The 17,834-nt window shown below is 40.5% G+C and overlaps 1 protein-coding gene across 22 annotated transcripts in view; it reads right to left on the bottom strand.

Annotated features, from left to right (window-relative positions):
* The window catches only part of KMT2C (lysine methyltransferase 2C), a 255,472-nt gene that overhangs the window by 41,671 nt on the left and 195,967 nt on the right, over positions 1 to 17,834 (bottom strand). For 21 of the 22 annotated variants that reach the window (XM_084859346.1, XM_084859347.1, XM_084859349.1 and 18 more), the window contains 7 exons: positions 15,718 to 17,541; positions 12,356 to 12,657; positions 7,140 to 8,950; positions 3,363 to 3,474; positions 2,717 to 2,795; positions 2,165 to 2,228; positions 1,011 to 1,243 (listed from right to left, as the gene is read on the bottom strand). In XM_084859346.1, coding sequence (XP_084715472.1) covers positions 1,011 to 1,243; positions 2,165 to 2,228; positions 2,717 to 2,795; positions 3,363 to 3,474; positions 7,140 to 8,950; positions 12,356 to 12,657; positions 15,718 to 17,541 — 4,425 coding nt within the window. The remainder of the gene's footprint in view (positions 1 to 1,010; positions 1,244 to 2,164; positions 2,229 to 2,716; positions 2,796 to 3,362; positions 3,475 to 7,139; positions 8,951 to 12,355; positions 12,658 to 15,717; positions 17,542 to 17,834) is intronic. The other variant, XM_084859353.1, reaches the window with a different exon arrangement.

Raw genomic sequence — 17,834 nt, 5'->3', positions numbered from 1 at the left:
AAGATATCCTTGCCATGGAGTGGGACAGAAATCTCTCAGTACCACTTTCTGGAGCCGCATCTCCAGAAAGTGCTGGAGCCACTGTAATACCATGACTCAGCTTCCCACTCCAGAGTCAGTCCAGAATAATATAATAGTTGATTGCTATTGAAAGCTGCTGAAAGGTCCAGAGAATCAACAGGGTTGCATTCCCCTATCCATTCCCTGGCAGACAGTGACCAAGAAATTTTCTGTCCAAAAATCAAGTCTTATTATTAAACTTTGTAAGCCGCTCTTGGCGCCTTTTTTAGCTGAAGAGCAAGGTAAAATGCTGTATATAAATAATCAGTGTCATCAAAAACTGTCTGGAGTTGAGATATCACCACCCACTCCAATACCTTCTTCAGAATAGCTGTTCAGTTCAGCAGTATGTGCACAAATGTCCCAAAATATTTACACTGGTCTGAAACCTACACCTACATCAGTTTCTTAATTTGCTGTCACCTCTTTGCTAAATTTTTAAATAAATGCTGCTGTTGCAACTCTTACAATATAATTATATACGGAACCGCTTTCTCCCAAATAGGCTGCCCCAGTCTCTACATTCTGAGAGGGAGGCCTTGCTTACTGTACCACGGCCCACTGATGTGCACTTGGCCTTGGTGCAGAGGCATAGGTCTTGGTCTTCCCATGCCTTCTCTACTGTGGCATCCAACACTGAGATCAGGTGGGCTCCTAGCGTGGAGTGTTTCTGCCAACAACTAAAGATTTATTTGTTTGCCTGGGTGTTTTCCTAGCTGCTAGCATCTCCAGAGTCATTTAGTTATTTTAATGAGACATTTCATTGTTTTATCACAATTTAATTGATTGGTTTATTGTATTGTATTATGATTTTACTTTGTGAACTGCTTTGGGATTTTATAAAAAAATGAAAAGTGGTATTAAAATGTTCAGAATAAAATAAATTAGCAAAACAGACTAACTCCAATGTGCTGCCAAGTCTTCCCATGCCCCTTCCCACAAATTCTTGCCTGTTCAAGCTGTTTTTGAACCATACTCTGCTGCTCAGTAACATGCTTAAGCTGCTCTGCATCTTCCTCTGGGAATTCTCGGCCTGCTTTCTTTGCAGTGCGCTGTTTTGCAGAGAGTGCTTTTTTTGATTTTCTGTGCGCTCCAATTTGCTCTTCAAGGAACTTCTGCTGCATTTGAAGAAGCTGCTGTGTTTCTTGTAGCCATTCTTCATATTGCTTTCTGTGTGAATCATCTGAGCATAAAACACAATGAATCAATATTTTTCAAAGGATTTAAGTTTAAAAGGAAGATTTTTATTTTTCAAGTGTGGTTGTTCTGTACAAACCTATTCTATAGACTTTTTCCTAGGGTTTTTGCAAACTTTAACAACATTGGTTTTCAAATTGGCTTTAGAAAAATTATTCTCTTTCATGCATCCCCATACCCACTCCCAAGAGTATTAACATTTCCCCCTTTTCATAATAGAACTGAAATAAATAATTTTGGAGAAGAAAAAAGAGAATGTAAAGTAGTAATACAAGATTTATGCATAAACAAATTTTATTTAAGGCAGGATCTAAGGCCACTCTTTTCTTAAAACTAACCAATTATCAATGGTACCATACTGAAACAGAGAATGAGGCTGCACAACCCACCCTTTTTCCTTTGCAAAACAAATAGTGGGTTTATGTAAAAAAAATCTATAAATTGATGTCAAGCTAATAATTATTATCCCGAGTTAAACAATGCTACTTTTTATGAGATATTTCCAAAATTTAATAGGAATTTTCCATATTTTAGAAGTTTTGTATTTTTTCTGTAAGTTGTCAAGTTTTCAAAAATTTATGAGTTAACTGCTTTAGAATACTGCAGTTAATCATTTGTGTTATGATTAAAGTTTGGAGTAAATAGCAGACACTTACTGGTCTCCGAACAGATTTGTAAATATGTTACATGTATTTTGAATGATAATATTGTATTTTATTGTATTTATGTTGTGTTTTACTACGTATTTTGTGATTTTAATTGTTGTGAAATCACCCAGAGAGCTTCAGCTATTGGGCAGTATAGAAATGTAATAAATAAATAAATAAATAAATAAATAAAATACGTGCACTGAGTTGGTTTTGAAGATCGAAGCCCAAGATCACAATACATTATCAGTTATACTTACTTACAAAACCAGGACCAAAATTTGGAGGGTTTGGTCTAGAAATCTGAGGTGTTAAGTTTCCATCCTTAAAAGGGGGAAAAATGGAAAAGGTGTTAATAAAATTCTATATTATAGTTGCTCTGATCCAGGGAGTGTGAATCTGCACATATAAACAGGTTTCTCCTCTTGGAATGCCTTCAGGGCATGCTGAAGAAGCTGCTCTTGGGAGTTAGGTTATATATACATAGGTTGCTTGCATGTTTCTGGCCTGAATCCAGAAAGCCTGCTACTTTACTTGTGGAGCTGCCGGCCCTCATGAAAAATAGACAATCATTGCTATCATGAATAACTTGGGATTTGGAATATGAACTTGAGCACACTCCGGGAGAGAGCGGAGGACAGGAAGGCCTGGCGTGCTATGGTCCATGGGGTCACGAAGAGTCGGACACGACTTAGCGACTGAACAACAACAACAAAACACTCTATCCGCTATAGCATGTTGGCTTTTAGATCATGATTCTGTTAAGAAAATCTGAGCTGCTTTAGTGTAAATCTCTGGAGAGATTACATTACCTGTGTCATTGCTTGCTGTATTAGATTCTGGCCTTCACCACTCTGTGTTCCTGGCACTGCCTGACCCATAAAGGCAAATCTAGTGATAGGAAATGAAAACCACAATTTGGATTTATTTTACAACTTACATTAACAAAGTAGCAATACTATCAGATTCAGATTAATATCAGATTCCAACATAAAACAATCAAGACAAGTTTGATATCTCCTCATTCACACCTGCCATTTTCTTACGTTCCCATTATTGAGATACTTTTTCTTCCCTACAGTGGCTTCTGAGCATATTCCATCACAGACACCTAGTTCATCTCTCAATTTTTCTTGGGATGGGGGAGGCAGTGTGTTCCCGACCATACACAACCTGCTTCACATTCCCATTCTCAGCCCTTTTCTGCAGACACATCAGAGTTATTGCTATGTGAAGGATTGTGCAGCTATCTGTGTGTATGTCATTAACTACAGGGAAAGAAACAAACAATTCAATGATGAATTATATAATTTCCTTCACTAAAATTCTCCACAGGTCAGGAGAACATATCAGAATGATATGAAAATTCAGGAAAGGGAACACACATATTCACACATATATCTAAGAGAAGCTGCAAAATGCTTACAATCTTTATATAAAGGTGTCATTATTGCCTACCTGTTCATGACCATCGGTGGCATCCCCATATTATTCTGTGCCATTACTTTATTGATCCCTTTCAGAGCCACCATTTTCGCTTTCATTATAGGATCAGTGATTGCATCAAAATCTATGAAGATAGTTTAAAAAGATTTCTCAAATTTGCAAAGTATTAATTATATAGAACTGCTAATGTAAATACACCTACTCTATAATTTTTTTTCACATATTTGCACCTTTTTAGGACTATTGTTTAAAGTTGCATAACTGAAATAGAAAAACTTGTTCCATGGGTATTTTTATTTTTTACAGCATTAGCTGAGGTTACCAAAAGTCCTTTTAGAAGCTCACACTCAAGAATAGGATAAGTTACAGTAAGACTGGGCAATGCTAGTAGGTTAATGGTAAGATGCTGATGGCAACACATGGGAAGAATCTTCTGACAGAAGCAGTACTGTTGAGGTGTCAGGTTTTCCCCTTAATGCTAGCCATGAGCCAGTGCCAACAACGTGATATCCTGTTCCCAAGAGAAGGGGATGTAACCATAGCATGTACACAAGCTCGTGTGTATAGACCTGTTCCCCACACAGTAGGGGCCTCCTCAAGTGTGCTTCAACTGAGTAAACACAGAATTTAATTTCATAGAATCATAGAATAGTAGGGTTGGAAGGGGCCTACAAGGCCATCGAGTCCAACCCCCTGCTCAATGCAGGAATACAAGTCAGAGCATCCCTGAAAGATGGCTGCCCAGCCTCGCCTTAAATGCCTCCAGTGTGGGAGAGCCCACTACCTCCCTGGGGAATTGGTTCCATTGCTGTACTGCTCTAAGAGTCAGGAAGCTTTTCCTGATGTTCAGCCAGAATCTGGCTTCCTATAACTTGAGCCCATTATTCCATGTTCTGTACTCTGGGATGATCAAGAAGAGATCCTGGCCTTCCTCTCTGTGACGACCTTTCAAGTACTTGAAGAGCGGTGTCTTATCTCCCCTCAGTCTTCTCTTCTCAAGGCTAAACATGCCCAGTTCTTTCAGTCTGTCCTGATAGGGCTTTGTTTCCAGTCCCCTGATCATCTTCACTGCCCTCCTCTGAACCTTATCCAGTTTGTCTGCATCCTTCTTAAAATGTGGTGCCCAGAACTGGACACAGTACTCCAGATGAGGCCTAACAAGTGCTGAGTAGAGGGGAACTAGTACTTCCTGGGATTTGGAAGCGATGCTTCTATTAATGCAGCCCAAAAGAGCATTTGCCTTTTTTGCAGCCACATCACATTGTTGGCTCATATTCAGCTTGTGATCTACAACAATTCCAAGATCCTTCTTGCTTGTAGTATTGTTGAGCCAAGTATCCCCCATCTTGTAACTGTGCATTTGGTTTCTTTTTCCTAGGTACAGAACTTGGCATTTATCCCTGTTAAATGTCATTCTGCTGTTTTCAGCCCAGCACTCCAGCCTATCAAGATCACTTTGAATTTTGTTTCTGTCTTCCGGGGCATTAGCTATCCTGCCCAATTTTGTGTCATCTGCAAATTTGATCAGCATTCCCTGCACCTCCTCCTCCAAGTCATTCATAACAATGTTGAAGAGCACTGGGCCCAGAACTGAGCCCTGCGGTACCCCACTCGTTACCTCTCCCCAATTTGAGAAGATCGCATTGATAAGCACTCTTTGAGTCCGATTGTGTAGCCAACTGTGGATCCACCAGATCGTTGTTTCATCTAGCCCACTTTGAGGTAGTTTGCTCATCAGGATATCATGGGGCATTTTGTCAAACGCTTTGCTGAAGTCGAGGTATATTATGTCCATAGCATTCCCACAGTCCACAAGGGAGGTTACTTGATCAAAAAATGAGATCAGATTCGTCTGGCAGGATTTATTCTTGACAAATCCAACTTGGCTTCGAGTAATCACTGCATTGTTTTCAAGGTGCTTACAGATGGATTGCTCCAGATTTTTCCCAGGGATTGATGTCAGACTGACTGGTCTGTACTTCCCAGTACAGGAAGTACTCCTTTTTACCCTTTTTGAAGATAGGGACAACATTAGCCCTCCTCCAGTCATCTGGCACTTCACCCGTGCTCCATGATTTCTCAAAGAGAATAGACAGTGGTTCTGAGAGTTCTTCTGCCAGTTCCTTCATTACTCTAGGATGCAGTTCATCTGGCCCTGGAGATTTGAACTTATTCAAAGTAGTTAGGTGTTCCTTGACCATATGCCTATCGATCCCAAGCTGCAATCCTGCCCCTTCAGCCTGTACTTCGCCTTTGCCAGGGGGGTCATAGACCCTCTTTTGGGAGAAGACTGAGCCAAAGGAGGAATTGAGCATCTTTGCCTTTTCTTTGTCATCTGTTATCATTTTGCCATCCTTATTTAATAGCTGAACCACCATTTCTTTCCTCTGTCTTTTACTATGCATGTATCTGAAGAAAGCCTTTTTGTTGCTTTTAGCATCCTTCGCTAACCTCAGCTCGTTCTCAGCTTTAGCCTCCTGACGCCATCCCTGCAATTCTGTGCTACCTGCCTGTATGCTTCCTTTGTTGCTTGGCCTTCCTTCCACTTCCTATATGTGTCTTTTTTTGTTTTCAGGTCATCTCTCAGCTTTTTGTGAAGCCACCTTTTCTTCTTGTTGGAATTGTTTGTAATTGTGCCTTGCGAATTTCCTTTTTTAAAACTCCCACCCATCTTGGACTCCTTTTCTCGTTAGAGTCACTTGCCATGGGACCTTACTTATCATTGTTCTGAGTTTATTAAAATCAGCTTTCCTAAAATTCAGGGCACGCGTTTGACCACACTCGGCTTTTGCTTCCCTTAGAACCAAGAACTCAAGTATAACATGGTCGCTTTCCTCCAGAGTTCCTGTAACTGCTACTTTATCTGCTACTTTATCCAATTTCTATACATTGAAGCAATCATCTCTCCCAAATTCCTTATTAACATGGAACTTTTGTTCTTTTGAGAATGAGAAGGGTAAGTTGTTATCTAAGCTTTCTTTCTTTCTTTCTTTCTTTCTTTCTTATATCTACAGAATGTACAATTTCATTTGAACGCTAAATAGTGTACAATGACAATAAGAGCTTTAACATATCCACACATCATCTGGAAAGTTTGGAAACAGAATATACAAGTGGAGATGTGCTATCATTCATGATAGCAGAGAGGGGCAGAGGAATTGACCTGCATCTGCCTGCTCCATTGATCTTGAAGACACACTCACATACTTAAACATATATAGAGTTGTACACAAATACATATACAGTAGGTGAATTGGGAGCATTCTTCCCTTTGCTCTCCCCCACCCTCAGAAGCTTGTTTGCCCTCTTCCTCCCCCAAATTCTCCCTTCCTTCTCTTCTTCCCACCCCAGTTTCTACTGCCCTTTCCCCTCTCTGACCATTCTAATGGCTAAGGCAGAAGCAACAATAAACAGAAGGGCTGGCAAGCACCTTAACTGAAGTGAAGCTGCTAGTGATTACTGAGGTTGGTGTCCAATTCTACAATCTACATTATCAGGGCTTTGCAAGGGACTGGGACAATCAGCTTGACCCTTTCAGAGCACATACTTTTTCTGCAAGGGTGGAAAACCTCTCCTGCCTATTCCAATTCCTGTTCTTCATTTTACACATATAGATTGAACAAATAAGAAAACAGGATAGAGATATTAGACTTTATCCATTAGTGGACATTACTGGAATTGATATATGGTTGCTGTTTTCCATTTGATTACACAGTGAATAGCAACTCACCATCACCCCACTTCCACTTAACGTTAACATGGTTAGAGTATAAGAAAAATAAAACATACCAATGTTGGGGAAAAATGGCTCTGAACGCTGACGAATCATGGCTTGCATCTGTCGTTGCTGTTGCTGCTCTTGTCTCTCTTGATCCAACAGATCTTGCAACAGAAGGGGCTGTTCTTCTAGCAGAAGAGGCCTCTCTCGGTTTTGCTGCTGGGCTGATGTTTGAGGAAGCATCATCTGCTGGGGAACAGGCATACCACTAGGGCCAGGTCGATTTACAACAGACACAGTTTGATTACCAGGCTGCCCTGTCCCAAAACTATGACTAACTGGCTGGCCAGGGATAAAGCCTGGACTTACTGCTGTCCCTTGTGAGAAGCTATGGCTTATTTTTTGAACCATGTTCACATTAGGTAATGCATTTTCCATGGTTTGACCAGCAGATGTCATTAAAGTTTGTGGAATACTTGAAACAGGGTTTGTTTGTGCTGTTGGCAATGGATGAGGGGGAGAGCCTAGCAGCCCAATGTCAGGGTTTTCTGAACTCTCATTAGCTAGTAAACTTGTTAGAACTGGAGTAGATCCAGAGATATTGCAAGAACTTGCTATACTTTGCACAGATGTTGAAGCAGGGCCCTGAAGAGCATCTGGGCTGGACACAGTGGTTTCCTCATTCATATTTGTTTTGTCAGCTATTTCCACATTACAAGGCAGCGCAGATTTTGTTTCACCAACATGCAACTCTGCTTCAGCCATAAGCTGAGAGCTTGAGGTTGCCATATTTCCATTACTTTTTTCATTTTCAGATTTAGTTTCTTCTAATGTATTTGGAGAAAGCACTTCTGTTTTAATCTCAGTCACTTCAGCAGTTTTTTTCTTAGGAGAAAGTGAGTCTGCAGGAATGGTAGCTTTATCATCTTTATGTTTGTGCTGAGCTTCTTCTGCCTTGCCCTGTATATCATCTATGGGGACATTAAGATCCAGCTCCTCATTAAACATGCCCTTTTTGTCACCCAAATCATGGTCTGGATCAGTGTAGGCAATGATGTCAAATTCTCCTGATCGCAGAAGGTCATCAAGGTGACGGTCATTAGTTTCAAGATTATCCAATGTGTCCAGTTCATCTCCTTTGCCATCTTCTGGGTCTAGATTTAGATTTTCAAGGTCCTCATCAACTAAATCTTTTACCTCAACACCATCAAGGTCTTTGACATCTAAATCTTTCACAGAGGGATCATCAGGATCAAGCTTTCCTTCTAATGCGTCAGTGGGCTGGTTGGGAATCTGTAAGTCACTTGCTGCCTCAGCAGGTGTTGTTGTTGGCAAAGGTCCTCCTGAAAAAGCATTGTTAACAGGTGGATGACTTAAAGAACACATAACTAGCGCAGGAGGATGGTTGGGATTCACTGTGTCTTGCTGAGATGGTGGCAAATGCTCCAAACCTGTTGACACATGCAGTGGATTGTTTAGGCTTTGAGAATTACATCTCACAGGCTCTAGGTGTCTTGGTCCTTGACAGTCCTGCCTAGGTACAAACCCTGTATGTTGCTGATGCTGGGAAACTGCATTCATAACAGTAGTTGATGAGGAATTAAAAGGAAGTCTTGGCCTGCCTTCAGGTGCTCTGTGACAGAGCTCAATAAATGCTTGCCCCATTATGTTGTGCTGTTGAACCTGAATACCTTGTGGTGGGAAATGCTGCGAGAGTCCAATAGGGTTACCCATTTGTGGCTTGTTAGGTAGTCTAGGCATATCTATAGACATGGATCTTCTGAGTTGTGGTGGAACACCAGGACGTTGCATTTGTTGTGGAGGACCAAGAAAGCGTTCTTGACATGGTGGAGGTCCATGACCACCTCCAGAAAAGCCAAATCTGGAAATGAAAAATGAATCTTTGGTTAACTTGGATGGCCTATTGTAGGATATTTCCACAATGAACCAATTTTGTAGGTGATTACATCTTTTTAATAGAACCTTTGCTAGCTAATGTACATTTTTTTGCTGTCCAGTATGGAAAACAGAATATTGGAACTGATGGTCCTTGTGTTTAATCTAGCAAGGCATTCTTATGTTCCTGTTTTGATGAACTTCAGAATTAGGGTCAAAATAGAGTGTATTGATTTAAATTAAGGCAATTTAAATACATGTTTCAAATCAAGTTTTTTCTCGGTGATTTAAATCAACTGCTTTAAAATGACGTTTCAGGCTAATTTGTTTGCTGTAATAAAACAAATGATAGGTTTGCAACTAAACAGAGACCTTATACTACCCAGGAGCATATCTTTGCTTTTTCATAAATTCTGTAGCACAAAAGGCATATTTACTTATGGAAGCAATTTTGAACCTGAAGATTTCTGTTTTGTTCTCTCTATATGCATGTAAGGACACTAAACAAGATCACTTAATTGAAGACTAAAGTGCCCAGAACTTTCCAGGAGCAAGGGTGGTACTTACTGGGCACAAGTGTATTTCTCCATGACACGGAAAATAAATGTCCATACAGTTTGGTTGACGGACTCAAAATATTGAACAATATAAATACAATTGTGTCATAATGTTTGACCTCAAAAGTCATGTACTTTTGCTCCCGATTCATTAGTTTACATGGAAAAACAAGTTTTAACTCTATGTGTTGATGAAGGTTCATGAATTCAATTTTAAGTGATTGAGTGTAGCCTTTAATATGTTTCTTTGCATTACATTCAGATATAATTGTAAACCAGAATTTCTTTAAAAGGATAGTTAATATAACCAATGTTCTGGGTTTTTTTGTAAAAAAAAAAGATTTTTATTCACCTTGGATCAAAATAGAATAGCACATGCATTAAACAGTTGCATTCATTAACAACAAACTGCCTGGTTTCCTACCAAGGAGACAGATGAGAGATAATGTAAGAATGGTCTTGAATGTGATGGAATAGTTGGAAAAACACCCAGAAAAACAAGCAGCTCTGATCTTTTTAGATGCAGAGAATGCATTTGATAATCTCAACTGGAAATTTTTAATTAAGACTTTAGAAGAATTGGACTTTGGAGAAAACTTTATAAAATGGGTGAAATTGGTATATACCAATCAAAAGGCTCAAATAATTATAAATGGGGATTTGACTAAACCTTGTGAGATACAAAGAAGAACAAGACAAGGTTGCCCATTGTCACCGCTATTGTTTATATTGGTTTTAGAATTACTGAACAGAGATATAAGACAAGATGATCGAATTACAGGAATAAAGATTAAAAAGGAGAAATATAAGCTGAGGGCTTTTGCAGATGGCTTGGTGTTTATGCTGGAAGAACCTTTAAAGGGAATTGAAATTTTAATGAAAAAATTAAAAGAATTTGGAGCAGTGGCAGGGTTCAAAGTTAATAAACAGAAAACAAAAATGTTAACAAAGAATATGAATGTTCAAGGGAAAAAAAGTTGATGGATAAGATTGGCTTACAAATTGAAAAGAAAGTAAAATATTGGGGCGTCTTTTTGACAAATATGAATTAGATGTTTTTTCAAAATAACTAAGTTAAAGTGTGGAATGAAATTAAACAAGACCTATTAAAATGGGAAAAATTACAGCTATCACTTTTGGGAAGAATTGCAATGATTAAAATGAATGTATTACCTAGAATGTTATTTTTGTTTCAAATGATACCTATTATTACATTGGATTTACCTTTTAAGCAGTGGCAGAGAGATATAACAAAGTTTATATGGCAAGCAAAAAACCCAAGAGTTAAAATAAAAATTTTACAAGATGCAAAGGAAAGAGGTGGCTTGGGATTACCAGACTTCAAAACCTATTTTTCTGCCTGCTGCTTGATATGGATGAATGAATGGGTGATGTTGAAAAATAGAAGACATTTAGAACTAGAAGGACATGAATTGAGATATGGCATGGTTATTTGTGGTATAATAAAACAAAACTGAACATAGATTTTAATAATCATTATATAAGAAGGGCTGTATTAAGAATTTGGAATAAATATAAATTAAGGTTTTATCAAAAAACCACCACATTGGATATCTTCACACAAAGCAATGCATAGAAGAGAATTTGATAGCATGCATAAATAGATAAGATATAATGATTTACTGGAATTGTCACAAGGGGAATATAAGTTAAAATCAAGGGAAAGCTTATTGGAAGAAGGTCATGTCTGCCAGTGGTTTTCACATTTGCAAATCAAAGAAAGGTTTAATAGATGAGAAAAATGGTGGATTTGAACAAACAGAATGTGAGTTTGAAACAGCACTGTGAACAAATGATGAACATGTTATTGCTAAACTGTATAAATTACTGTTAAGATATGAGACAGAAGATGAACAAGTAAAAGATTGTATGATAAAATGGGCACAAAATGTTGGTCATAATATATCAATGGAAGAGTGAGAAAGTATGTGGGGAAAAGATTTAAAATTTACTTTATGTACAAGTCTTAAAGAGAATTTTTATAAGATGATGTATAGATGGTATATGCCACCGTTTAAATTGTCTAAAATGTATAAGTGTGTTTCTGGAAAATGTTGAAAATGTGAAGATCAAGAGGGAACGTTTTATCATTTATGGTGGACTTGTAAAAAAGCTAAAAGATTTTGGAAATGAATACAGTCTTTAGCTCAAAGAATATTAAAGACTACTATAGAATTAAAGCCAGAAACTTTTTTATTGGGACTAACAGATAAACACGTAAAAGAGAAGGGGGGGAACCCTCTTTCTCTACATGACAACGGCTGCAAGGTTATTGTATGCACAAAAGTGGAAGAATCAAACAATACCAACTGTGAGCGAGTGGATCATGAAAATGATGGAGCTGTCAGAGATGGCAAAACTCACTATTATAATTAAAGAAGGATCAACAACTAAATTTATGTTAGATTGGAAACCTTTTATAGAATTTGAGATGGTTGGTTCTCTTTTTCTTTCTGTTGTTGTTGTTGTTGCTGTTGTTAAAAATTAGGAGAGAAATGAGATAATGTCTGTGAACTCAGTGTATGATATACAACTATGATAAGAAGTAGAGAATAATAATAAGCATTTGTTGTGTAAGGGGAGCCAAAGGTAGATATCTTACAATCTTAAGAGATATTTTAATGCATGTGTATTGTGTGTTTATGTTGTTGTTTTGCTTTAAAAAAATAAAAATTATTATATCATTAACAACAAACTGCCAGTTATATGCCAGTTCATCTCCTTGGTCATTCTAAATTTTCGAAACATGGTTAGAACATTAAAAGCATCTAAATAACCCACATATTTTATGATTAAGTAATCAAAAAGTATACCTAATTCCATGAGGCCTCATTCCCATGCCACCCATATCTCCTGGAAATTGGGGTCTATTAAATTGCCCATCAACAGGAAAACCTGAGAACCTTAGTCCGCTGGGTGGGACAATGGATGACCTAATATTTCCAGGATAGGGAGGAGGAGGTCGGTTAAAAATCTGGTTCAAGTTTTCTTGTTGCCATGGTTGAATAGGTCCGGCACGAGGTGCTGGAGCAGGCTCTTGTGGTGTTTTCTCTTGACGGGTTGCATTCTTCTTCTGTTGCTGCTGCTGAAGAATAATTTCACGTAATTTCTGGCGCTGACATGGAACAAAAGCAATTGATTTTGTTAACTATACACTTTTCCTAAGATGAATCTTCTGTTTAAGAAGAAATTTCAATCAATCCGTTTTCTTGGGATCAGTGCAACGTATGTATTTCCTCCTCCAACACCTCCCCAAATCTAATCTCCCTTGCTCTCCATCTTAATCATAGTTACAGAATTCACTAGTGCTGATGTTAAATATGGTTAAGGCTAATTAGATTTTCCCTTAACCGGGATTCTGAACTAGTTAAGTTCTGACTTTGGAGGGAATCTGGTTAGCCTTTGCCATTTTTAGTTAGAAAAAACTGTCCTAACCATCAACACATTGTGTGTATTGGATCCCAACTAAATTAGTTGAACTCAGGTCCCATTGAAATAAATGGAACAACTTAGTCATGATTTAAGTTGATTTCAGTGGAAACTAACTACTATTACCTAAAAGGTGTTTCTAGGGCTGCTAACAACATTGTTAAAAACAATATACATCAAACACTACAACACCACCCAGATGAAAAATAGCAGTAAAAGCAGCATAAAATATACTCAGTGTTAACATGAGGGAGTTAAAAAGGCTGAAAGACATAAAAGCTCACTGCTACCAAGCCTCTCTGTCAGGGTGGAAACTGAGCCCATAAAGCCCCAGAGCAGTTCTGATTCTGAGGAAGAACAGCAATCTGTGGGAGAGGAGCTCGCTCATCTCTCACAAGCACAGCAGCTGGCAGAGATTCCTCCTGCCAGCAGAGATTCCTCCTGCCAGCATTCCTGGGATAGATAGTGACCCTGGCAGTGAGAGAGTGCTGGAGGGGGGCTTGCTGGACGCTCGGTGCAGACGCAGGGAGCAATGACAGATGGAGGGCGCCAAAAGGAGGCGCGCTGCTCGTTTGGCGCTCAAACAGCAGTCGCGTCCCAAGGACCCAAGGGAAAGAGAGAGGATCTCTCCATAGCCCATAAGTTCAGAGTCCTCCCATGGTTCCCCTTCAAACGGGGACCAACTGCCTTACCTGGAGCTTAGGCTACTCTGCTATTTTTCCCCAGTGCTGTTCCTTGCTTAGTCGCTAGTGATTAGTATCTGAAAGAGTCATAAAGGAATAAAGTCTTGGAAAGAATCCTCGTCGTCTGTGTCCTGAGTTGGCTATTGGAGGGGACTGCAAGAGGCAGCTAGGGTGCTCCTGACACTCTCTCAGGAGGTGATTCCAAAGACCAAGGCCCTCTCCTGGTTGCCATCCACCTCACCTCAGTGGAAGAAACTAGGAGGAGGGCTTCTGAAGAGGACCTCAGCACACAGGATTGATACTGGAGAAAAAAATTCCTTTCGGTACCTGGCCCCGGACCTGTGGCCGTATATGCAAACACAAACTTCAAATTATGCTTGAGAATGGAATGGAAGCAAGTAGGGCTGGTTGAAGCACTGGCAAGATATGTTTCCAATCCCAGTTAGCAATCCTGCGCTATAGTTTGAAATGAAGTTTCTAAGCAGTTTTCAGAGGCAGCCCCACATAAAGATATTATAGTAATCTAATCAGGCCAAGCGATCTCTGTCCAGGAGAGGTTGTAGCTGGTACACCACCCTAAACTAAAAGTACCCTATGTTACATACCTACTCCTTTAGGGGGAATGCAATCCTGTCTAGAACAAGCTGAACACCACTTTCCTGAACAGATGAAACACCTGTCCATAGTACCTCTGTCTTGTCAGGCATGAGCTTCCGTTTACTGAACCTCATCCAGTACCACTTCCAGACACCAGTTCAGCACTTGCACAGCCTCATCTGAGTCAGACGTAAAATGAGAAGAAGAGCTAGATGTCATCAGCATACTGATGTCACCTCACTCCAAATCTGCAGATGACCTCATCTCAGTGGCTTTATGTAGACATCAAAAAGCATAGGGGACAGGATGGAACCTGCCACGGAGCTAAGCAGCAGTTTTCTGGAACTACCTTTTGGAATCAGCCCCCCACTTAAGAGTGGAACCATTGAAGTACAGTGCCCTCAATGCCCAACTCTGACAGCCTATCCAGAAGGATCCCATAGCTGATAGTATTGACGGCTGCTGAAAGGATCAGAAGAATAACCAGGGTTACACTCCCACTGTCCTTCTCCCAGGATTGGTCAACTACCAGTGTGACCAAGAGAATGTATGTGCCAAAACCAGGGCTGAAACCAGAGTGAAATGTATCTAGCACAGGGGTAGGCAATGTGGTGCCCATGGGCACCAATGCACCCCAGATACCTTTCCTGGCACACACCAAGGAGCCATACTCCTCCCACTTTTTAAAAATTAACACATTTTCTTAATAGCAGCTGGGACTGCTGTGAAATAGGCTTCTGTTGGTGTGGAAATCTGTGGGTTCACAGGAGTTGTTTATTGTGTTGGGTCTGAGACCCCACCACTGCCTTGTACTCAAATCTTGTACTCAGTTACTTGTCCTTTGCCATGTCTCCCATGGCACCTATTTTGTGGTGGTGCCCAGGACAGTTTCTCAAATTGCTGAAGGTGCCCATGGCCCAAAAAGGTTGCCTACCCCTGATTTAGACAATTGGTCTCATCCAGGACAGCTTGGAGTTGTACAAGCACCAGCCACCCTGGCACCTTGTCCAAGAAAGGGATATTGACCACTGACAGAAAGTTATTACAATCCTGGCATCTATGGAAGATTTTGTTAAAAGTGGCCTCCTAAAGAACCATGATAAGATAGATGCTGAAGTATTCCTTTATCGTGTTTACAGAGGGAGGGAGGAATTGAAGGGGGAAGAGGAGAAAGAAACATATGATTCCACAGCTCACCCCCGTCTTAACTGTAGTTAATGGAGGTCCTTGCTTCTGTTTGCACCAGCTCTCAGAGAAACTCCATATAACCAATCCAGTTAAGTACAGGATACTGGTAGCAGGACAGTGAGATTGTGATAGTGTACAATATGCATACAACTTATAACACTGAATAACAAATATGATTTGAGTCAGCACAAGCAGTGATTCTAAAAGTTATCGATAGATTCCTTCAACTAACAAATCTCATAGTTTATCAGCACATTATCCAACAATATTAAGCTCACCTGTCTTAGTTTTTCTGCGTCTGCCTGAGACATTGTGTTCTGTGTATTTGTTGCTCCTGAAGTTGGTGCTGGGCCAGGAACTTGAGTGGTTTGTGGAAATTGTTTTCCTTGCACGCTCATGGAAGAATTTACAGATGCATTAAAGCTCCCCTCGGATCCAGATCTTGGCTGCTCTGCAACATCATGGGGATGCTGAGGAGTTCCAAAACTTTCTGGCTGAAGTCTTGGAGTCATAGGAGGCTGGTCGTAAGGGTCACAAGGTAGGGCTGTTGGAGCATGGCTAAAAGAATCTGCCACAGCAGGTCCCGATAGCTTTGGAGGCTGAGAACATGGATCTGATGGCCTTACAAAAGTCCCAGATAAAGTCCTGTTCTGTGATGCCTGCAGATAAGGATCCCGATTTAGAGCTGGTCTACTGTAAGTTTCTGAAATTCCAGGCCTTGGAGTTGCTGGTGGTTGAGTGTATGGATCATTACCTACTGGCCTTGGTGTACCTGGAGGCTGAGCATATGGATCAGAATGCCTTTGATTAGCTGAAACCTGAGCAAATAAGTCTGCTGTCTGTGCAGGCCTTGGTGTGGGTGGCTGATGCATATATGGGTCAACAGTGGAAGGCCGAGGAGTACCTGGCGGCTGGGCATAAGGGTCTGTGACTGGCCGAGGAGTACCGGGTGGCTGGGCATATGGATCCTGAGCAGTTGCCCTTGAAATAGTTCCAGACTGAGAAAAAGAATCACTCTGGTTTCGCGCTACTCTTTGTGTATGGGCAAAAGCCTCTTTTATTGCTGCGTGAGGAGTTAGAGGAGACTGACTGTATGGGTCATTAGCTGGATTGTGTGAAAAGCTATCCACAGGCCTTGGTGTCAAAACAGGTCGTTCATAGGGATCTGCAGCTACGCGTCTTGGAGTTTGTGGCATTTTTGCGTAAGGATCTTGTGGGGACTGAGTTGGGCGCATTGGGGTTTTAAATGGACCGGAATTTCCCTCAGTGACAGGAGTGGGGGTTAATGGTGGCCGTGCATACAAGTCAGCAGGAGACACCCGGGGTCTTTGAAATGCATCTGATCTAAGAGGTGGCTTAGCAAATGGGTCACTGTTTGCCACTGTTAAAGGTGCTTTCCCTGGTTCTACAATTAGAGATGATCTTGATACCCCTAAAGGTTTGGAGAACTGTTCTGTTCCCATTATAGGTCTGGGCGTATCTGGAGGTTTTGCATATGGGTCATTGCTGACTGGAGACAAAGAACATGAATCTCGGACTGGTGATGGTCGACTTCCTGTTGATTCGGATTTCTGAGCTGGCCTGGATATGGGTGATGGGGGTGGACAGGTATCTACTGATGTAACAGAATTTCTTCTAATAAAGTTTGGATTTTGGTTAACAGGTGGCGGCCTGGGAGTTCCCACCATTTTTGCATATGGATCAACAGGAGAAGGCGGTCTAGTAGAGGAGCAAAGAGGAAAAATCTGTTGTGATGGAGCCTGACAGTGTGCATCTGGAACAGGCACTCTATTTGGTGTCGCAGGTGGAGGTGGGGCCTGTGGCTTTAGGAACACATCAGAAGGAGTAGAAGTAGGAGTACTAGGCAGCTGTTTTGCATATGAGGTCTGTTGTGCAGGAGACATACTTCCATTGCCAGTCTGAGGGGTTAAAGGACTCGGCATCCCGCTACTAGGTGTGTCTGAACCTGACTGATTCAAAAGCTGCTGTGACCCAAGTTGTTGTTGCAATTGTTGCTGCTGCTGCTGCTGCTCATTCTTCACTTGTTCAAGCTTCTGGGTTGCTTCAATTTTAGCTTGCTGTTTACTTTTCTGACGCATTTGCTGTTTTAGGAAAGGAAGAAAAAGGTTGCATAACAACCATGAGGAAATTAAACAAAGTCAAGATATTAAACTCTTAGGCACAATTAAAAATATTTTAAAAACTAATATATCTATGGTACAGGGTCTGATGACTCCTATAATTGAAATTTATGCTTGTTGCCAGATTTCTCTGCATGTCAGAAGATAATACTTAAATGCGAAAAAGCAAGACAGTGTCCATAAAGTGGTACAAATGCTAGTAACCTCAAGATTGGATTACTGCAATGCGCTGTATGTGGGGCTGGCCTTAAGGC

The sequence above is a fragment of the Heloderma suspectum genome, chromosome 5 (assembly GCF_057233095.1).
Source record: "Heloderma suspectum isolate Gila_16-S chromosome 5, 16-S_ref, whole genome shotgun sequence".
Lineage (NCBI taxonomy): Eukaryota > Metazoa > Chordata > Lepidosauria > Squamata > Helodermatidae > Heloderma > Heloderma suspectum.
Note: the sequence above shows the minus strand (reverse complement) of the source record. Positions and strands in the feature narration are given on the sequence as shown.